We start from the raw sequence: 19,738 nt of genomic DNA on the forward strand, positions 1-19,738 counted from the left end.
TTCTCCATCTTCGTACTTTAATATACATAAGAGGTGACAGAAACAGGTGTTTTGAGTGGGATCCTGCATTTCCCAAAAACGGTTTATTACGAACTGCTGCCCAGGAAGCCCCCATGGGGAGGCCGTGTGGATAGTCTGTGCCCCTTAGGTGCTGCTCCGAGGGGGACTCTTCCCGGGCCCAGCCCCCTTGGGCAGCCGGGTTGCACTGGGCTGTCGGGGCATCCTCTGGCTGGAACCTTCCCGGCCGCTGCGTTCTGCCAGTGCTGAGCCTCCACTGAGGGCAGTGCTGCCTTTGTTTCTCCCTGAGCAGACATAGAACACAAGTGTTAGGGCGCAGGGCAGCTGCCGCCGTGACTACACACCTGCCGTCCGTGTGGTCCGTCCAGGCTGACAGCCGCCTGGGGCCAGCACTTCCGAGAAAAGGCCTGGTCAGAATACAGGATGGTGGCAATGCAAAGGGCCTGGGGCGGGGGTCACCAGTCCCCAGTCCCACCCCTCACCCCCAGACTGCCAGCAGGATGCACGTGTCACTTGGCCCATGTTCAGGACCCACATCTGACCTACAAAAACCAGCATGCAGGGAGCACGTGGGTGAGGTGTGGAACCTGTGGGCTTTTCCTCAAATGCCTCTTTTCCTCCCAGCACTCGGCAGACAGTTGGTGGTGGAGCCTTGGGCTCCTGGGGTATCCCATGTACCCCAATGAGCCTTCTGCCAGGAAATTGGCGCACAGGATGCTTGGCAATCGCTCAGGTGGGGAACTGCTCATTATAACTGCCATTCCTTGATCTGGGGCTTTCCAGGGGGAGGTAGCACACCCAGGGGCTCTAGGGGCCGAACCCGGGCCTCCCATGTTGCAGAGCATGTCTCTGCCCTCGACATGTAATTTTCCTATTTTACTTTGTTACAGGGCTGGAGCGATAGCACAGCGGTTGGGCTTTTGCCTTTCACTCAGCCGACCCGAGTTTGATTCCTCTGCCCCTCTCGGAGAGCCCGTCAAGCTACCGAGAGTATCGAGCCCTCTCGGCAGAGCCTGGCAAGCTACCCGTGCGTATTGGATATGCCAAAAACAGTAACAATAAGTCTCTCAATGAGAGATGTTACTGGTGCCCGCTCAACAAATCGATGAGCAACGGGATTACAGTGACAGTGACTTTGTTATGAAAAGCTGTGAAAAGAGCTCAATTTTAGTTGCAGTGCTCAAGGGACTGCTCTAGCTCTGCTCAGAGATTACTCTTGGTATTCTGGGAACCGTAGGCAGTGCCAGGGACTGAACTGGGCTGGCCACGTGCAGGACACGCTTCTTAACCTCTGCACGGTCTCTCCAGCCCCAGGGGTCAGTCTCAGTCCCTGGGCTCAGGGTGCTGATGGAATGAGCAACCCTACGGGACATGGCTGGCCCCTAGGTTACAGTCCTCCCTACTGGCTGGCTTGGTCTGTCCCGAGAGTTCTGGGAGAGTATCTGACCCTCCTGTTCCATTCCAGTCCTTAGGTCGAAGGCCTGCAGTGGAGAGTCAGTTGTGGGAGAGGAGGTGCAAAGGGGTCTCTCCCAGGTGCCTGTTTCTGTTCTACCGCCTGCCACCAAGCCAGTGGAGGGCTTGATGGAAAGCTGCTGACCCCTCCAGGGTGTCAGATTCGACTTTCTACTGAATGCAACAAAAATCCCCCAAGATCCTTTGAATTTTTGAGCCACATCTGGTGGTGGTCAGAGGAATCACTCCTGGCAGGCTTAGGTGGACCACCAGGTGAAGCCTACCCACTGTATGATCTTTCAGGCCTCCTTCCCAAGACTCCTGCAGGGAGGGGATGACCTTTCTTAAGAGTTTCTGGAAAGTTCTTCCTCTGAAAATACGGGGCCCTGGAGCCTGAGAAGGTAGAAGTAAGCAAGGTAAGAATCTTGCCTTGCATGCAGCAGACCCAGGTTTGATCCCCAGTACCCCATATGGTTCCCCAAGTACTACCAGAAGCAATCCATGCGTGCAAAGCCAGGAGTAAGCCTAAAGCACTGCCAGATGTGGCCCAGAAAGAACAAAAGAAGGGTTCTTTGCTGTGGGTGGCCGGGGCCTGGAGCAGTGCTACTGAAGTGACAGCCCTGACTGCATCTGCTCACGTCTCTTAAACACTCGATTTGGCAAAGGCATTACAGTTCTCGAGCGACCGGTAGAAGCAAGGCAACTTGGTCTACCAGTGAGTTACGAGAAAGACACTGAATCGTCACCACATGTTTCCTTTGGGGGGGCAGAAAGCCAGTATTTTAGTCCCTAGGGACTAGTCAGCGAACAAGGGTCCTCTTTGCTTGCTGGGGACATGCTATGCCCTGGAAGCCCTAGATCTGCAGCATCTGGTCTGACACAAACTCTCAGCAAGGGAGAAACACTCCCCAAGCACAGCTCGGGCCTGGCTTGGTCCCAACAATTGGCAGGGCAGGTGGGTGGTCTGAGGCCTAATGTGGACGCTTTCCTGTACCTGCTATTCATCCTCTCCTCCTTCCCCATCTCTGTGTAACCACCAGGGCCCTTCTAAAATATCCGAGTAAGAAAACAGCAAAGTCATCTTTAAATCTTATGAGGTCAATGTACCCTGAAAATACAAAAACTAACAGAAGTTGAGTGATGAAAACCACTGAACAAAGCAGTCTATTTGACCCAGCTCTGCAGTTCTGGGAAACCTTCAGGGGTCAGGCCATCAGTTTGTGGGGGGACCTCCCCATTTTACACCAGGCGGTGGGGGAAATGAAAAGTGGTCTATAGCGCCCAGCAATGAAGACCTGCTTTTTGGGGTTTTGTTTGGGGACCACACCCTGCAGTGCTTGGGGGACCATGCACTGGCCAGGATCGAACCCAGGACTCGGGAGTCCCGAGAAGTCCTCAGGAAGCAGGTGCTCAGCCTGAGACCTGCTTTGGGAACCCCGGCTCAGCCATGCCCTCCCTGGGAGTTGGTCACTGGGTCTCCTGTGGTGAGGACTGTGACTGTGGGCTGTGCAGGGGGGTGGTGGTGACGTGTTCCCCGGCCTGGTTCCCAACAGTCCTGGTTCCCAACATTAGGCAGCGGTGACTGAACACCAAAACTACCCAGCTTAGGTGGCTCACAAGCCAGTGCTCCTCTTGCTCCCTAGTTAGGCCTCTGGCCATTTAGCATTTTTTGTTGATTCTCCCCCTCCTACACAAAACCCTGAAATGCACAAGCTTGTCAGTCAGTGGTGACTCGGGGCGCCACCAGACCTGGCTGGACCACTCTGCCTCTTAGCTCTGTGGTGGCCTGAGTGACCTAAGCTGCCACCCTGCAGGCTCTGTGGTTAACTGTGGGAAGCTGCGATTCAGAAAAAGCAGAACGCAAGGAGCTGGAGACAGTGTAGCGGGGAGGGCGCTGGCCTTATGCGAAGCTGATGCAGATTTGGTCCCCAGCATCCCACAGGGTCCCCCAAGGCCTGCCAGGAGTAAGTCCTGAGAGCAGAGCCAGGAGTAAGCCCTAAGCACCAGTGGCGTGACCCCCCCAAAAACTGCAGCATCCAGACCGTCCCTTCTCTCTGGTGCCCAAACCCCTTGTTTCAGTGATGATTCGAGACCCCTGAGGTGAAGAGTAGTGATGGGGTGGAAGGGCTGGTGATGCTGGGGGAGAAGACACGACAGCAGCACTGGGAGGCTCACAGGATGTGTCACAGGACTGGAGGCGGAGGTGGGGGTGTCTCACTGTCACTGCTATGCCCTCTGGGGCAAGGCACACAATGGGGGATTAACCAATGTTTCCCCAACACTGACCTAACACTGGGGGTGGTGCACGCATACTGGGACCACGGAAACTCAGTCCTGTGCTAGTCTAGTGGGTAGGGTGCTTGCCTTGTACACGACTGATCCAGGTTCTATCCCTCGTGCCCCACAGAGTCCCATAGAATCACACTGCCAGGAGTGATTCCTGATTGCAGAGACAGAAGAAGCTTCTGAGCATCACTGGGTGAGGCCCCACAGCAAAACAAAGATTCGAGTGTAACTGGAAAATTCTTAGGGGCCACATTAAGAAGAAAAAAAGGAATGCAATAAATTTAATAATACATTTTAAACAATCCCAAGTATCTGATATGGAAACATTTCAACATGTAGTCTGTCAGAAACTTATTCATGAGATGTTACCTTCTCTTTTTGTACGCTCCTTTGGCACTGGAACCCATTTCCTATGTGATGGCGCCTAACTCCCCAGTGGGCTACGCAGCAGACAGCACAGCTCTCTGCCTGGGGTTCAAATTCTGGATGGAAGCTCATCTCGCAAGTCCTCGAGGAGGTGCTTCCCAAAGTGGCCTACGGAATCCTCACTGGGGGACACTGCCACAACAGAGGGGGCTGACAGTAGCCTCAGGGACAGCTGTCATGAAAGTAAGGGGTATTTTTTCCCCTTCTGGGAAGGTGGCAGTGGGCCAAAAGAGTTTAGGAATCTCTGTCCTAGAGAGGCCTTTCCCCCTTTGGTTTCTGGACCACACTCAGAGCTATGCCTGGCCTCATGCTCCTGGTGGTGCTTGGGGGACCAGATGGGGCGCCAGGAATTCGAACTTGGGTTGGTCATGTTTAAGGCAAGTGCCCTGCCCACTATACTGTCCAGCCCCCAGGACACTGTTTTTCCAGGGGTGAGGCACACCCTCCTGTGCTCAGGGCTTACTCCTGCTTCTGCACTGAGATCATGCCTGGCAGGACTCAGGGGATATGGGGTGCCAGGGATCAATCCAAGGTTGGCGGCATGCAAGGTAAGTGCCCTACCTGCTGTTTTCTAGCACAGGACATCTTTTTTTTTTTTGCTTTTAGGGTCATACCTGGCGATGCACAGGAGTTATTTCTGGCTCTGCACTCAGGAATGACCCCTGACGGTGCGCAGGGGACCATATGGGATGCTGGGAAAAGGCCCTATCCACTGTGATACTGCTCCAGCCCCAGCAGGACATCTTTTTGTTATGTAAGTTTCCAGATGCCTGAGAGATACTGCTTGCCTTGCATATAGTCAACCTGGTTCTATCCCTGGCTTGATCCTTTGCACTGCATTTGGTCTTCTGAGCACCACCAGGAGTGATCCCTAAGCACAGAGCTAGAAGTGAATCCGAAGTACTATCTGATGTGGCCCCAACACCCGCCTGGCCTGCCAAACCACCCCCCACAAATGTCTGTCAATTTAGAAGCCATGGAGCTAGTGAAGGGGTTAAGGTGCTTGTAATGTGCTTGCTTTGCATTCAACTGACCCTGGGACCACATGGTCACCTGAGCACCTCCAGAAGTGATCTCTGAAGAGCCAGGAGTAAGCCCCGAGCACTGCTGGGTGGGCCCTAAACCCCTCAAGAAAATAAGAACAAAATAACAAAAAGTAAAGTATGAATTTCCTAAATTTCAAGAGAAACACTCAGCAGAGGTGAGTTTCTCCTCAGCCCCTAACTTCGACAAACATCCCCATTCTACTTCTGCGGTCTTCTGAGGCAGAAATGAGCAAGCTTGTTGGTGACAACAACAGCCCCCAAAGCCAGGTGGATGACCCACGGTGCCTACCATATAATTCATCCAGCCCAGGGTCTGGAGCAGCTCCACCCCAGTTCTGTGGGAGCCTAAATCTCACTAATCCCAACAACCCTGAGCTCCTGTCTCCACTCTAGCTGATCACCAAAAACCCATCTCAAGTTTTCCCCTTTTTAATATTTTTTTGGGGGGGAGAGAGGGGTGTTTGCCAATACTTGGCAACGCTCAGGGGTAACTCCTGGTTCTGCACTCAGGAATTATTCCTGGCGATGCTCAGGAGACCATATGGGATACTGGGGACTGAACTGGTCAGCCACGTGCAAGGCACCATGCTGTCACTCTGGCCCGCATCCCTCCTCATGTTCTGCACCCCAGACCAGGCCATCATGATGGGCAGAAGCACTGGACAACCTGCAGCCTTGCACGCTGGTGGGGGCGCCTCTGCCAAGGCCCTCGTCTCCTGCCACCAAGCATCCCAGGTTGCCCTCTGTTCTTGGTGCACATCTTCCTAAGCCTCAGTGCCACCTACTAATTCCCCCAATCTAACGGGACCCCAGGCCTGAGCACCGGAGAAAATGAACCATTTCCCTGTACCCTTGCAGGGCTCCCAGTGCTACCCCAAGATTCCCTGACTCTACCCACCTCTCTCCCCCAAGGTAGAGGCTCTACCTTGCAGCTCCCCACCCCTGCCCTCCATACAGGGCACTGGCACCCAGAGGCTCTGTGGGTGGAATCTGGGTGGGACCTCGACAGGCAAGGTGGGTGATACGCAGAAGCACCTACGGGATCTCAGGCCCTCCCCCACCTGGGCCCTGTACCTCCTCCTCACTGCCTTGGGCAGTGCCTGGAAGGTGCCCCGCAGCCCCAGGTCCAGAACCAGATGGGAAAGAGGAATCAAGGTCACCCCCATCAGGCCGCCACTGAGGTGCTGCCAGCAGCTAAGAGGCCCCAGCAGTGCTCACGCTGGCCTGGGGCCCGCCTCTAGGGTGTGGGCACCACTACAGCAGTCGTGAGGGCAGGAGCATGGGTGCCCTTCCCAAAAGAACACAACTTTACTATTGTCCCTATAGCACAGGGACTTTGTGCTGTGCCTAAGCTGTGCCAGGGGTGGCCTGAAACCCTGATGCTCCTGCAACCCAAAGCTGCTCTGGCTTGGTTGCGAGGGGGGGAGGGGTAGAGGAGGGGGAGGGTGACAGTGGTCTCCATGGCAGCTAGTAACTAATACCAACCCGTACCCCTCCCCCCAGCAGAGAAACCAATAAACGCGACCTGCGAAAGGAGAGAACAGGCAGCAAGAGAGGCGGAGGGACCCGGGGGGCCCTGGAGAGAGAGGCGAGTAGGTGGCAGCCGGGCCGTGGAGCAGTGCCGGAGAGGCCGCAGGCCTGGGGGCCGAGGAAAAGGAGGGCCTTGCAGGGGGGCTACGGTTCTTGGCAGAGAGAAAGGCCGCTGGAGGTCGGAGAGAGACAAACAGAGCAGACATTGCGGGTCAGTGAGGCAGCCCACAGCCTGGAGTCTCTCAGCACAGGGGTGCAGATGCCTAGGGCACTCTTGGAGGGGAAAGGGGAATCCCTACAGCGTCCTGGCAAGAAGCCAGCCTGGAGGGTTCTGCCTGCCAGTGGGAGAAGCACCCCCAGAAACCAGCATGTGTTCAGACCCGTGGTAGACAGAAAATTAGGCGGGGAGGAAGCCTGCAAAGCTGAGCCCTGCTCTGAACCTGGCAGGGGACTGCTATCCTGACCACGGCAACAGGCTCCAGGGTAGCTCTGCGAGCCCAACCCAGGATAGCCCCAACCAAGTGTGGGCTCCCCCAACTCGTCCCTGGAGGCTGGACAAGCCCCAGAGGGAGCTGTTTTGCAATTCTTGGAATGAAGGTCCAACAAGAGGTGAGAAGCGCCCGGACCACGGGTGTCTCCCACTTGGAGTTGCCCTGATTGGGACCTACGAGTCCAGGGAAGCGGCTGACACCGAGCTGGGGACTGCAGGGCATTGCTGCCTTCCACTGGGCCAGTCCTGGGAGGGCCCAGTGGGTCCTGGGAAAGTATCAGTACAAAGACCTGGCCGCGAAGAGCCATGCAGAGACACATCCCGGCGGCGGGGCCCCGTCCCTCACCCCATCCTCATGCCCACTGCCAGGACCACAGGACACGGCGCCGTGCCCAGCTCTGACCTCTGCTCTCCGGAACGGTGGCCGCCGGTGCCTGCACGGCCGCGGGGTCCTGGGGCTCGCTGGCCAGCCTCTGCCCGGCACACATGGACTTGAGCATCTGGAAGACCGCGAGTGGCGCCACGTTCAGCTTCAGCAGGTCCACCAGGATCCTGGGGGGCACAAAGGCGGTACACAGTGAGCCCTCCCTCCGCTCCGGCCTCGGCAGGTCAGGCGGGGCCGCAAGAGGGCCAGCAGTGACGCGCGTGTGGAGGGGTGGGGGGCTGGGGGCTAGGGTAGGGGGCTTGGATCTGGTAGACCCGTGGGCTGGGCGGGAGCGGGGAGAGGACCGGGCGTCTGGGAGGGTCTCTGGGGGGCGCCCACCCGCTCACTTGAACACGTCGGGGTCGATGGCGCCGCCCGCCGCCTGAGCCAGCTCGTACAGCTCCATCTCCTCGGCGCTCAGCACCTTCTTCTGCCGCAGCACGAGCTTGTGCAGGGCGGCCTCCACGCCCGCGGGCGGCCCGCGCCCGGGCCCGGGCCCCGCGCCGGGCGCCGCCATCCACCGCGCCGAGCCGGTGCGCGCGCCTCTCCGAGGGGCTCGCGCGCGCCCCCTATCCCGACGCGCACGGGCGCTGCGGAGGCGGCGACGAGCCGCGCTGGGGCTCCCCGGCCCGTTAGCCGATCATCAGGGGCTTCCGCGCCCGGCGGTGGCGTTAGGCGTGCGGGCAACCGTGGCCGACGGCGGGCACCAGCTCCTGGCTACTCCGGTAGCCCGCATCGGTCGCTGGCGCTTAGGCGGCACTCGACGCTCGGCGCAGAGTGGGGCCACCCCGCGGTCCGAGCCGGTGCTGTTCCGCCTCCCTCCCTTTAGGGGCGCTTCTCGAGAGCCCTGTTAGAAACGGCCTCTCCCGACGCGCGCTGTTGATCCTGCGGGGCGTGAGCACCGGCGCACGCGCATTTTGAGCTGCGTAACTAAGCCCGAAAAGGCCGGCGGGGGTGTGTGTGTGGGGGGGGGGGGGAAGTCGCTGTGCGCATGCGTCCCTGGCGTTGGCGCCCGAAGGAGGAGGGGGCACGTTTCCCGCCAGGCGTTTTGGGGACGCGCGTCTTGATGACGACATTTCGGCGCCGGGCAGCCGAATGGCGGCTCCCATGTCTGAGGCAGGCGACGACGTTATGGATTCGGCAGGTGGGTTGGCGCGACGCGCGCGAGGCGGCCCGGCATACGGGCTGCCTGTCAGAATCTCGGACGAAGAATTCTCCGTTCGTCCGCGAGCCCTCGGCTTCGCGCCGGGCCTCGGTGTCTCTGCTCGGGCCGGCCCGGGCGGGCCGAGGAGCCGAGGGTCGGGGCTGTGCCCCCCATGCCACCTTCCCGGCGCCTCGCACACCCTGGCCCGGTGGGTGCTCGGTTTAACCTTTGTGGAATGAGTTGGGAGGGGGAGAGATGGAGCCTTGGGCTCGACATGGGGGTGCGGGAAGAAAAGCCGGGGCGGGAACCGGTAATCTCCTTGGAGCCGTCCTCCCCCACTGGGAGCCACGACGCCTTCGTTTCTAAAAGGGGCCCCTATGCGCTCCGGGTTTGGGGCGGGGGGGGTCATGTCCTACTGTTCAGAGGGCGGCCGTCGCAGTAACGCTGGTTTCTCAGAAGCTAACCCTGCCTGCACCACAAGGTCCCGAAGGAGTTTGTGGGGTTGAGTTGGGGGTGGCGGGATGAAGAGGACGTGTGAGGCACGCGGGGAGTGAGCCTGGAAACCCGCACGGAAGGAGTAAGGGACATGACCTACTAGCAGATTCCCCCGGGTGGGAGCTATTGAGTAAGCGCTGGCCAACCTAGCCGAAAGGTAAAGAATGTCGGGCCCGAGCGGAGGTTTGCCTTGCATCACTCGAGCCCTCTAGGAGTGACCCCTGAGCGCAGAGCCAGGGATAAGCCCTGAGCACCGCCGGGTGTGCACCAAAAACAAAACAAACAGAAAAGGAATGTCGTGCTTTACTGCATCTGCAAGGAAGACCTGATGTCTAATGAGAAATGCTTGGGATTCTCAGATTGCTAGCGTCTGAATAAAGCCTGTGTGTCTCAGGGCCAGCAGACAAATTCATTAATAGGGGCAGTCACTAGACTGGTACGACACATGGCCTTTCCCCTACCCTCTCTCTTCTCCCCCTTCCCTGTCTAGCTCCACCTGCTCGAATTCCACTGAACTTTTATCAAGATGCAAGTCTTTGGGGGCAGAGTGATAGTACAGAGGGTAGAGCTTGCTTTGCGCTCAGCTTCTCTTCCCGGCATCCCGAGATAGTCCCCCAAGCCCCACCAGGAGTGATCCCCAAGCACAGAGCCAGGAGTAAGTTCTGCACACCACTGATTGACCCAAGCTGGATGGCGGAGTAAAGATTCTGCCTGTTGTGAACAGAGCTTCCTTCTGTTCTGGTCCTTTTCGAGTAGAGTACAGCATAGTCTGGGGCATCTCTGAGTCATCTCTCAATCAGTCCTTGCTAACTGGTCTAAAGATGAATTGGGGGAGACCCAGTAAGTGTTCCTAAGAGTAGGTGGGTGCTATAGGCAGCTCCTCCCAAGCCCCCTGACTGCCTAAGCAGTCTCCTTGTTTTTGTCCTCTCTGCACAAACACCGCAGAGTTGCAGTCTCAGTGCCCTTCCTGGGGCCTCCAGGAGAGCCGTGCCAGGACAGCCCAGCAGCAGCTCAGTCCAGCACTGGGCACTTTCCTTTTCTAACCTGGAGGTTGCGCCTGGTTTTTGGAGGGCCTCTTCTGAGACTCCCTTCTCTGGGGAGCTTCCTTCTCCCCTCAGCTCACTTGTTTTCACAAAGGACAGGTAATGAAGAGGAAATTTACCAGTCTTTCTGATGGTGAGGAGACCTAGCTGTGTATTCAAGTCTTGTTCCTGCTGTTTACCCGCTGGGTGTTTGAACCCGCCCCCCCCACCTTGTCCTCTTTTTTTTTTGCTATACTGATCTCATTGGGTTTAGCTTAAGATTTAGTACAGGGGCAAAGGCACTACCCAGTTCCATCTTGGACACCACATATGGTCCCCAAATACCACCAGGAGTGATCCTTGTGCATTTCTGGTTGTAGCCCCAAAACAAAACATGGGACTTGACTGATCTGTGTGCTGACTTGATTTTGTCTTTTTTTTTTTCCACAGTGGTTTCTTAAGACAGCCATTTTTGACTCTCCAAGGGCCGACACCATGGCGTTCCCTCATCTGCAGCAGCCCAGCTTCCTACTGGTAAACACCAACTGCCCCCAAGGGCACCAGTCTGAGACTGTAACTGAGATGCCAGCAAATTCTTCCCTCTGACTTGAGAAACTTCTGTGGCCAGAGCATGTGGTAGAAGGAGCACTGGGTTGAATCCTTAGGCTCCGCTCTGCCTCCTGTTTGTGCAGAACTTGGGGTGGCTTGAGTCAAGGACTTTTTGCACTCCTCCTCCCCAAGATATGGGGAGGAGTAGGTAGAAGGATAAAAGTATTTTCCTGTCTTGTAACTCCTTAAATGTGATGTGGTCTTATCATGTCTGTTATCTGTGAAAGATGGAGGGACGCTGCTTTGCTAACGGCAAGCTGATCGCACCCCAAGTATGAAACATGATGCCGAGAACACCATGGTGTGTAGCGAATGTCTGGGATGAAAGCTTCTAATTCCAGTTCTCAGAAGATGGTATTTTGGGGGTTGGTTTGGGGCACACCCAGCAGTGCTCTCGGCTGTTTCTGGCTCTGTGTTCAAAATTGACCCCTGTGGTGCTCGGGACCATAGGTCATCGTGCTAGGGACTGAACTAAGTCAGTTCACCTAATCCCTGTACTGTCTCTTCACACCCAGAAAATACTTTTTCAATATTTAAACAGCGAGGGAAAGACATTCTACCTCACTATACCATTCTAGAGCTAACCTCACCCCTGGCCTGCCCTAAACACTAAACAGCCTTGTCCCCTCTGATTTTGGAAGCCTCACCCTGTGTTCAAGTAGATAGGACCTTTGATTTCCATGGCAAAAAACCTTGGTGAAAATTCTGGCATTTCCTCCCAATTTTTTTTTTTTTTCTCTTTGAGTCATACCCAGCGATGCACAGAGGTTACTCCTGGCTTATGCAATCAGGAATTATCCCTGGCAGTGCTCAGGGTACCATGTGGGATGCTAGGAATTGAACCCAGGTTGGCCGAGTGCAAAGCGAGTGCCCTACCCACTGTGCTATTGCTCCAGCCCCCTCCTCCCGATTTTGATGCAATTGCTTGGGGCTCCTATTGCCCATAGACCTATATCCTATGGCCTCAGGGAGATTTCTTAGTTCTTGTCTTGAATGTCTTCTTGAATGTTGACAACTTAGCTAAAAACATGTTCTGTCTTACCACAAGATTATGTGTTCAGTGGGTTCATTTTGTACCAAGTAAAGGACATTTTGGTTAATAGGGCTTAAATGCCCCTAAGTAAAACTCTGTTGGGTATGTTCACAGGAATGATCATCGTGGTGTAATCGTGTGGCCAGTCACATGAGAAGTTCACAGTTCAAGTGTACACATGTAGTGAATGAGGACTCTGGTCTGTGAGGAGGGACCCACATAATAGGAATCTTTTTCCTGTCTTGGGGGTGTACAGGAAATGAGGCTGCCCTAAGGACTAAAGATCATCACATCTTAGCCTTTCCCCTTAGCATCTTTTATTTTTATTTATTTTTGGCTTTTTGGGTCACCTCAATGATGCTTATGGTGTTATTCCTGGCTCTACACTCAGTAATTACTCCTGGTGGTGCTTGGGGGACCACATGGGGTGCATGGTCTCCTGCATGCAAGGCAAATACCCTACCCTCTGTACTATTGCTCTGGCCCCGCGTAGCATCTTTTAAACCAATGCTTAACCAGAGGTTCTGTGGAGCCAAGGATATTCCAAAGGGGGCCACGGTGCAAGACAAGGGGATCAACTGTTAGGATGGGATGACCTTAGGAAGTAAATAAGGCAGGAAAAGGGTCACAGTTGTAAAAGGTCAAGAAATCCTTTTATTAAATTTTCTCAATGGTATTTGGGTCACACCCAGAGGCTCTCAGGACTTATTCCTGGCTCTGTGCTCAAAGATCACTCCTGCTAGGGCTCAGTTGGATTGAACCTTAGTTGGCTATGTTTAAGGCAAGCACCCTACCCGCTGTTCCTGCCCAAGAAATGCTTTTTTTGACTACTGACTGGCATGACTGACAAAGTGTTGGGGATCCAAGCCAGTGGTGTTTTGACTCTTAGCCATGCTTAAATTACTGGGATTTTTTTGTGGTTGTTTCGGTTTGGTTTGGGACCATGCCTGATGGTTCTTGCTATATACTCAAGGACCACTCCAGGGGTTCTGGGGACCCCATGTGGTACTGGGGATCAAGCTGGGATTGGCTGTATGCAAAGCACCACCCCCGTACTATCTTCCCATACTGTCTTGCTGTCCCTGGGATTTCTGAGTCACTTCAAGCCAGAATATCAGTAGAAGCTGCCAAGCAAATAACACTTGTAGTCATTTTGCTTTGCTTTTTCTTTTAGGCTAGCCTGAAAGCAGACTCTATAAATAAACCTTTTGCACAGCGGTGCCAAGACTTGGTTAAAGTCATCGAGGATTTTCCAGCAAAGGTACAGCCCTGCTAAGGTCTCTGCTAACATATCTCATATGCTCCTGTTTCGTTTGTTTTGGGGGCCACACCTGGCAGTGCTCAGGGCTTACTTCTGACTTGGATCATATGTGGTACTGGGGATTGAACCCGGGATCTGCTACATGGCAAGCGCCCTATCCACTGTACCATCTCTCTGGCCCCTGAAAAAATATATATATTTTTTGGGTCACACCCGGCGATGCATAGGGGTTACTCCTCCTGGCTCTGCACTCAGGAATTACCCTGGCGGTGCTCAGGGGACAATATGGGATGCTGGCAGTCAAACCCGGGTCAGCTGCATTCAAGGCAAACGCCCTATCTGCTGTGCTATTGCTCCAGCCCCTGAAAATATTATTTTACACCAAACTCAGAATCAGATAGTAAGTGTAAGGAACAAACTAGCCCGGACAAACAAGAAATTATAGATTCAGGAGCACATTCCGATAAAGTATGCTGCACCCTTCTTTTTTTTTTTTTTTTTTTGCTTTTTGGGTCACACCCAGCAATGCACAGGGGTCACTCCTGGCTCTGCACTCAGGAATTACCCCTGGCAGTGCTCAGGGGACCACATGGGATGCTGGAAATCAAACCCGGGTCAGCCGCGTGCAAGGCAAATGCCCTACCCGCTGTGCTATCACTCCAGCCCTGCTGCACCCTTCTTTAGCAGAACTCTTCTAATTAAACCACTCCATTATATGCTAATTTATTTCACTGGGCCAGGCCTGAAGCAGTGCTGCTGGGTACAGCACACTTCCGAGGGGAAGGAGGGAAAGCCCTCTCTTCCACAGACACCCTTGTGCCAATATTCCAGGGGGCTGATCTCAGAGTGGGAGTGACCCCAGAGAGTGGCTGGGAGAGGAGGGAGACTTGCCAGGTATCCTGTGGACACACTGTTGCAGGAGCTACATGCCATCTTCCCGTGGCTGGTGGAGAGCATTTTCGGCAGCTTGGATGGCATCCTCGTGGGCTGGAACCTTCGCTGCCTTCAGGGACGTGTAAGCCCAGTGGAATTCAGCATTGCAATGGAGTTTCTAGACCCAGGGTAGGTTCACCGAGAGGGATTGCACATTCCCTCATAATGATCTCTGCATTTCTCCAAGCAATGGCACCTGATGGCTTGCAGTTCCTATACTCATCTTTGCTGGTTTTGTCTCATGTCCAGTGGCCCAATGATGAAGCTGGTGTATAAGCTTCAAGCTGAAGACTACAAGTTTGACTTTCCCGTCTCCTACTTGCCTGTAAGTCGGCATGGTGAGAACAGTGCCTGGGACATAGGGATGTGCCTGTGGGATGGTCCATAGGGGCTTGATGACATTGGAAGAGCCATCATGTCTGTTCAGGGCCTGAGAGGCATCACAAATCAATAGGCCAAGTTAGGGTGTAGGTTTGTTATGGGCCACTTACATAACATTCAGGGGCCCTGGGGCGACTCCCAGCATTCTTCAACCAACCGTGCCAGACAGTTCAGTTCCCAGGTCTGATGCTGTGGTTCTGCTGATCCCAGCAGTGCTGCGAACCATAAACTCCTGCTGTCCTGCTGGTGCCTCTGGGGTTTATATATTGCCAAGACTTAAATTCAGGCCTCAACACATGTATGATATTTGGTGGGGTAGGGGGCAGCTCTGCACTCAGGAATCACTCCTGGCAGTGCTTGAGAGACCATATGGGTTGCCTGGGATCGAACCTGGGCCAGCCATGTGCAAGGCAAACACCCTCCCTGCTGGACAGTCTCTCCGCCCCCATAAACCATATTCTTTGAGAAACCTGACCCTCAGGTTGTTTTATCTATTTTTTTTTTCTTTAAATGGGTCCTTCATGCTGCCGGTGCTGAGAGTGCCCTCCTTCCTGGTCTGCTCCCAATTGGTGGCAGGAGGGGCAATGGGCTGGGGTCTCCCATCCTTCAGGGGCAGATGCAGGGAGTGAGTTCTCCACATGTGGGAGAAGCTAAGGCAGTGGTGCATGTTTGCGGCGAGAATGTGAGAAGGCCTAGCTGCACGGTCTCTGCTCTGGGCTGACCAACCGAAACTTCCTGGAGGGTCACACCTTCCGTGGTCCATGTGCAGAGCCATCCTCAAGCCCCCTTCTTCTCTACAGGGCCCTGTGAAGGCGTCCATCCAGGAGCGCGTGCTCCCTGACAGTCCTTTGTTCCACAACAAGGTCCAGTTCCCCACCACGGGGGGGCCGAGCCTGCACCTGTGCCTCAGTATCCTTTTTCACCTCCTGGGGGTGGGGGGAGGGACTGGGGGGACCAGCACATAGCTGCCTGTTTGGCCCCTGACAGTGATCCTCAGATCCGTTTGAGTATTACATGTTCTTCTTCGCTTTGAGTCTCATCACTCAAAAGGTATGAGAGGGATTGTCTCTGCAGTTTGCAGTTCAACACCTCCTGCAATTGGGGTTCAGGTGGACGGGGAGTGGGGCAGGTTCACCACTCTTACAGAACAAGGAACAGCTGAGAGCCAGCCTTGGTCCTTCTCTAGCCTCTTTTTGCCTCTTCTCGCCCTCCTATCTTTTCTCCTCCACTTTTGCTCTCGGGCTGTCATTCCTTTGTGAAGATGACTGATGGCGGTCAGGCCTAACAGGTCGTGTGGGCTCCTGGAGCTCAGGGCGTGGGGGCTGCATTCTGGACAGGATTAAGGGGTGTAGTCAGGCCCTCAGTGTGGGAGCTTTTCTTCTAGCGCCACCTGGGTGCATCATCCATGCATGTGGCATTGGGCCCTGAGACAGCTGGGTGATGGCATCAGGCGGTGTGTTAATGGAAGTTTCTTTTTCAGCCTCTCCCTGGGGCCCTCCACGTCCGAACTTCAGACTGTGCCTATTTCATCCTGGTGGACAGGTACCTGTCATGGTTCCTGCCCACAGAGGGCAGTGTGCCCCCTCCACTCTCCTCCAGCCCGGGAGGGCCCACTCCAGCGCCAGCTCCCAGGTAATGTTCTTTGGCTGCTGTCAGGCTAGCCGGTATACGTGGTGCCCATGCCTACCGTTGGCTGTTAAGGCCTGGCCCTTGCGCTAGGAGTGACTTGATGAGCGAAAGTTGCTCTCAGATACATGATCATCTTTCTCAGGACCCTCCGTTTCTCTTATACTTAGACCCCCCCCCCCCCCGCCACAGTCTTAGCCACTTTCGCACAGATACATGAGGGGCAGGGAGGATTTCAGGGACTTTGTCTAAGGCCCTGAGAGTCCTCACCTGGATATGTTCCTGCAGTGGGCAGTGTAGTGCCGTCACTGCCTTTTTTGCACTGAGATTTTGTTTTCTCCTGTTTGTCTGTATTTGTTCTTTCCTGAGCCCCATAGGTAAGTCATACACCTGGTTCCCCATTGCCTCTAACTGTCCCAGTTTAGTTCTAGAAGCCAGCGCCTCTTCCTGCCCGGCCACACCGGGGCGGGAGAGTGAGGGGAAGCTCTGAGGCCTGAGCCCACAGGGCCACATGCTTTGATTTTTCTCATTCCCTTCTGTCTGAAGTGCCCCTCCCCCATGAGCTCTCTGCCTGATATCCCTATGGGGTCCAGGATGTCGTTGACTTGGGCTCCTGGGCGTTTCCTCCCGGACCAATCAGGGATTGTTGGCAGGGGCACCACAGTGATATACATACGTATACATGTGTGCTCTTGCATGTGTGTATGTATGTATATATTTGTGCATGTGTGTGTTCATTCATGTATGTGCTTATGTATGTATGTATGTATTGGGAGGCGGGTTGCTCTGGAGCCTCAGCTGCCAATGCTGGGAGACTTCTTCCAGTTCTGTGCTTGGAGATCGCTCTGGGCAGTGCTTGGAGATCTCGTAATGCCAGCTTCCTACATGCAGAGCCGGTACTCAGGGCCTTCTGAGCAGCAGCTCTTAGGATTCATGTGCTCAGACTGGCGGTGCCTGCAGGCTTGGCTGCCAGGCCAGGAGGATGTTAATCAGACTTTTGTCAAGTTAAATAAACAGAAGGTCCCTGAACCTGCTAATACAGGGGACTCTTTGGGCAAACACACCAAGACCACATAGTTATCACTCGTGTTAGTGTCCTTTGATAATCCTCAACCGAAAGCTCTTACTGATGGTCGCCTGATGACCATTTTCTCATTACATCTCCTCTGCATGTACTCCACGAAGGAAGACTTTTCCCCTGCTAAGTGTACATGTGCTTCAGTGTGAACTGGTTCCATCACGATCCCCCAGGTTTTACTCTATTTTTTTTGATGTCCTGACTGCCCCTGCCTGTGCCAGCAGGTATCAGAGATTGTTTTGGTGTCTCCTACAGGACACCAGCTATGCCCTTTGCTTCCTATGGCCTGCACCACACCAGCCTCCTGAAGCGACACATCTCTCACCAGACGTCTGTGAATGCAGACCCCGCTTCCCATGAGATCTGGAGGTCAGAAACGCTGCTCCAGGTGAGAGCCGGGCCCTCTGGAACCTCTGAAGAGAATGGGCTTCTCAGCTGCCTTCCTCTCCCATAGGGAGAGCCCCTCCTGTCTCATGTATGGTTTGCAAAGATTCCTCCTCATTCTATGGGTTCCCTTTTTACTGTTGATAGTGTCTTTTTATGGCACACTTTTTTGGGGGGAAAGTAAGGCAGGGGGTTGGGCCATACCCAGCAATGGTCAGGGGACCATTTGAGGTTGTGGAGATTGGACTGGGGCCAGCAGCATGCAGGGCAAGTGCCTGAACCCCTGAATTATCTCTCCAGCCCCACAGTTTCAGTCCTCATAAACTCCTGTTTGTTTTTTGTTGCTGTTAGTTTTCTGCACTTGTGGGTCCTAACTGAGAAACAATTGTCAAATCCAGGGTCCTGCTTTTCCTCATGCTTGCTGCTAAAGTTTGACAATGTAACTCTGGGGAGGCCTGGGCAATAGTACAGAGGGTATTTGCCTTGAATGTGGTTGGCCTGGGTTCAATCCTATATGGTCCCCTGAGTACTGCCAGATATGGCCACTTCCCCTCAAATAAAACAAAAGACAGTTTAGGGGCCAGATGAGTGCAGATTAGGCACTTGACATGCATGCGGCTCACCCGGTTCAATACCCTATGTCTCATATGGTCTCCTGAGCATGGCCAGGAATTACAGATACCTAAGTGCAGAGCCAGGAGTAACCCCTGAGCATAGGCAGGTGTGGCCCCCCCACCCCCAAAGTAGAAACAATGCCTTCTCCCCACCCAAAAAAAAAAGTGTAACTCTTGAGGATTAGGTCTTTGGGGCCACTGGAGGCAGTTTTTATATGTGCATGAGCATAGGGTCCAGCTTTGTTCGTCTCTGTTAGCTGTCCAGTTTGCCTGTGGTATGGGTTAAGAAGACCACCTTGTCCCCACCGAGAGATGGTGATGCCCATATTAAGTAGGTTCTTTTGCAGGTCTTTGTTGAAATGTGGCTTCACCATTATTCCTTGGAGATGTACCAAAAGCTGCAGTCCCCACATGCCAAGGTATGTTGCTGCCACGCCACCCCTATCTCATCCGGTGAGCTGCCACTTGTCCCCAGTCTCAGTTAGTTTGCAAGGACTCCTGGTGGAAGGCAGAAACCCCCCATCCCCTCACCCTGCTGCAGAGCAGCCGGGTTTTGCTGTGCGGTGGGCTTGCTTCCCCGTGCCCAGGCTGGCGGAGGTCTTCTCTGGAGTCCCTTTGCCTGGAGTCCCTCCCTGCCAGTAGGAATGGATTAGGTGGTGGCACTGCTACTCTGGGGGTGCTTTGTATGCCTCTGCCAGCAGACCCGCCCTGCTCGCCCTGCCCTTCCCCTCCCGCATGCACCCATGCCTGTCTCTGGGCTCCCTCCCCACACTGGCTAGCCGAGCCTGCTTGGGTCTAGTTACCAAGCGGGAGTGAGGGTGCTCCTAGCCCCCTGGTCGCCTGGCCGCCTGCCGTCATAGCACACAGCTTCAGCCCGCAGCTACTGTGCCTCATGTGCTGCTCACATTTTTTGCTGCCAGAAGCTCTCTGAAGAGTGAAGGATCTGGGGGTCAAGCTGAAAACAGCAGCCCATGGCTCTCCTGGGTTTCGGAGAGATAGAGCCTCAGCTCATGCTGCATCTTCCCTGTGGGGAGGGGAGAGGAGAAGAGAAAGCCGGGACCCCAACTTTGGGGGTGGGTCCAGGCTCCCGCCTGCTCCTCCGCTTCCAGGCCCGACCTGCTGCATGTTCCTGGAGGCTGGCACGCTGGCTCGCCTGTGTATGCGGCCCAGACTGTGGGAACTGCTTCCCCAGGGTATTCCTGCCTGCTCGTCCTGCCACCCTCACCGGTGCCAGAACACACTTCTGTTTCTAGCTGCTCATCTGCCAGCATGAAGGGCCTCTCCACAGCCTCCTGAGTTGCCCAAGTCTGTCCTGGGATGGGTGGACCCTGAATTTCCAGTGTGCATCTCCAGCTTTGCATGTTGGCTTCCTCTTGGCCAGACCTTGAGGTGGGCGCGCTGCTGAGGACGAGAGAAAAGAGATGTCTCCCAGGTCCCAACCGGGCCTGCCTCAGCCACCTATAGAGGCAGCAAATGACCAAAGAAG

General features: G+C 54.8%; 2 protein-coding genes across 6 annotated transcripts in view; one reads left to right on the forward strand and one right to left on the reverse strand.

The window, feature by feature from the left end:
* On the reverse strand, positions 1-8,577 carry MZT2B (mitotic spindle organizing protein 2B). 2 transcript variants are annotated; one of them, XM_055118726.1, is made up of 4 exons: positions 8,020-8,577; positions 7,652-7,800; positions 6,754-6,930; positions 1-302 (listed from the first exon to the last, which is right to left on the reverse strand). In XM_055118726.1, the coding sequence occupies exons 1-4, from the start codon at positions 8,187-8,189 to the stop codon at positions 145-147; spliced, it is 654 nt and encodes a 217-aa protein (XP_054974701.1). In that variant the 5' UTR covers positions 8,190-8,577; the 3' UTR covers positions 1-144. The 2 variants fall into 2 exon arrangements, with proteins under 2 accessions (XP_054974701.1, XP_004607519.2); XM_004607462.2 differs by lacking the exon at positions 6,754-6,930 and having other exon boundaries at positions 8,020-8,562.
* SMPD4 (sphingomyelin phosphodiesterase 4) overlaps positions 7,710-19,738 on the forward strand; it is a 22,495-nt gene continuing 10,466 nt past the window's right edge. For 2 of the 4 annotated variants that reach the window (XM_055118717.1, XM_055118719.1), the window contains exons 1-10: positions 8,703-8,816; positions 10,784-10,867; positions 13,150-13,236; positions 14,156-14,298; positions 14,419-14,494; positions 15,351-15,459; positions 15,548-15,600; positions 16,031-16,182; positions 17,510-17,642; positions 18,600-18,671. In XM_055118717.1, coding sequence (XP_054974692.1) covers positions 8,739-8,816; positions 10,784-10,867; positions 13,150-13,236; positions 14,156-14,298; positions 14,419-14,494; positions 15,351-15,459; positions 15,548-15,600; positions 16,031-16,182; positions 17,510-17,642; positions 18,600-18,671 — 987 coding nt within the window. In that variant the 5' untranslated portion in view covers positions 8,703-8,738. The other 2 variants (XM_004607590.2, XM_055118718.1) reach the window with 2 other exon arrangements.

Source organism: Sorex araneus, chromosome 11, assembly GCF_027595985.1.
Source record: "Sorex araneus isolate mSorAra2 chromosome 11, mSorAra2.pri, whole genome shotgun sequence".
Taxonomy (NCBI): Eukaryota; Metazoa; Chordata; class Mammalia; order Eulipotyphla; family Soricidae; genus Sorex; species Sorex araneus.

Bases quoted from the DNA above. Each gene is read 5' to 3' on its own strand.
- MZT2B (XM_055118726.1), bottom strand. From the start codon at position 8,189: ATGGCGGCGCCCGGCGCGGGGCCCGGGCCCGGGCGCGGGCCGCCCGCG. The intron at 6,931-7,651 runs GTCAGAGCTGGG...TCCGACCTCCAG, and splicing joins CACCGTTCCGGAGAGCAGAG to CGGCCTTTCTCTCTGCCAAG. The intron at 303-6,753 runs GTCGCGTTTATT...ATGTCTGCTCAG, and splicing joins CCTGTTCTCTCCTTTCGCAG to GGAGAAACAAAGGCAGCACT.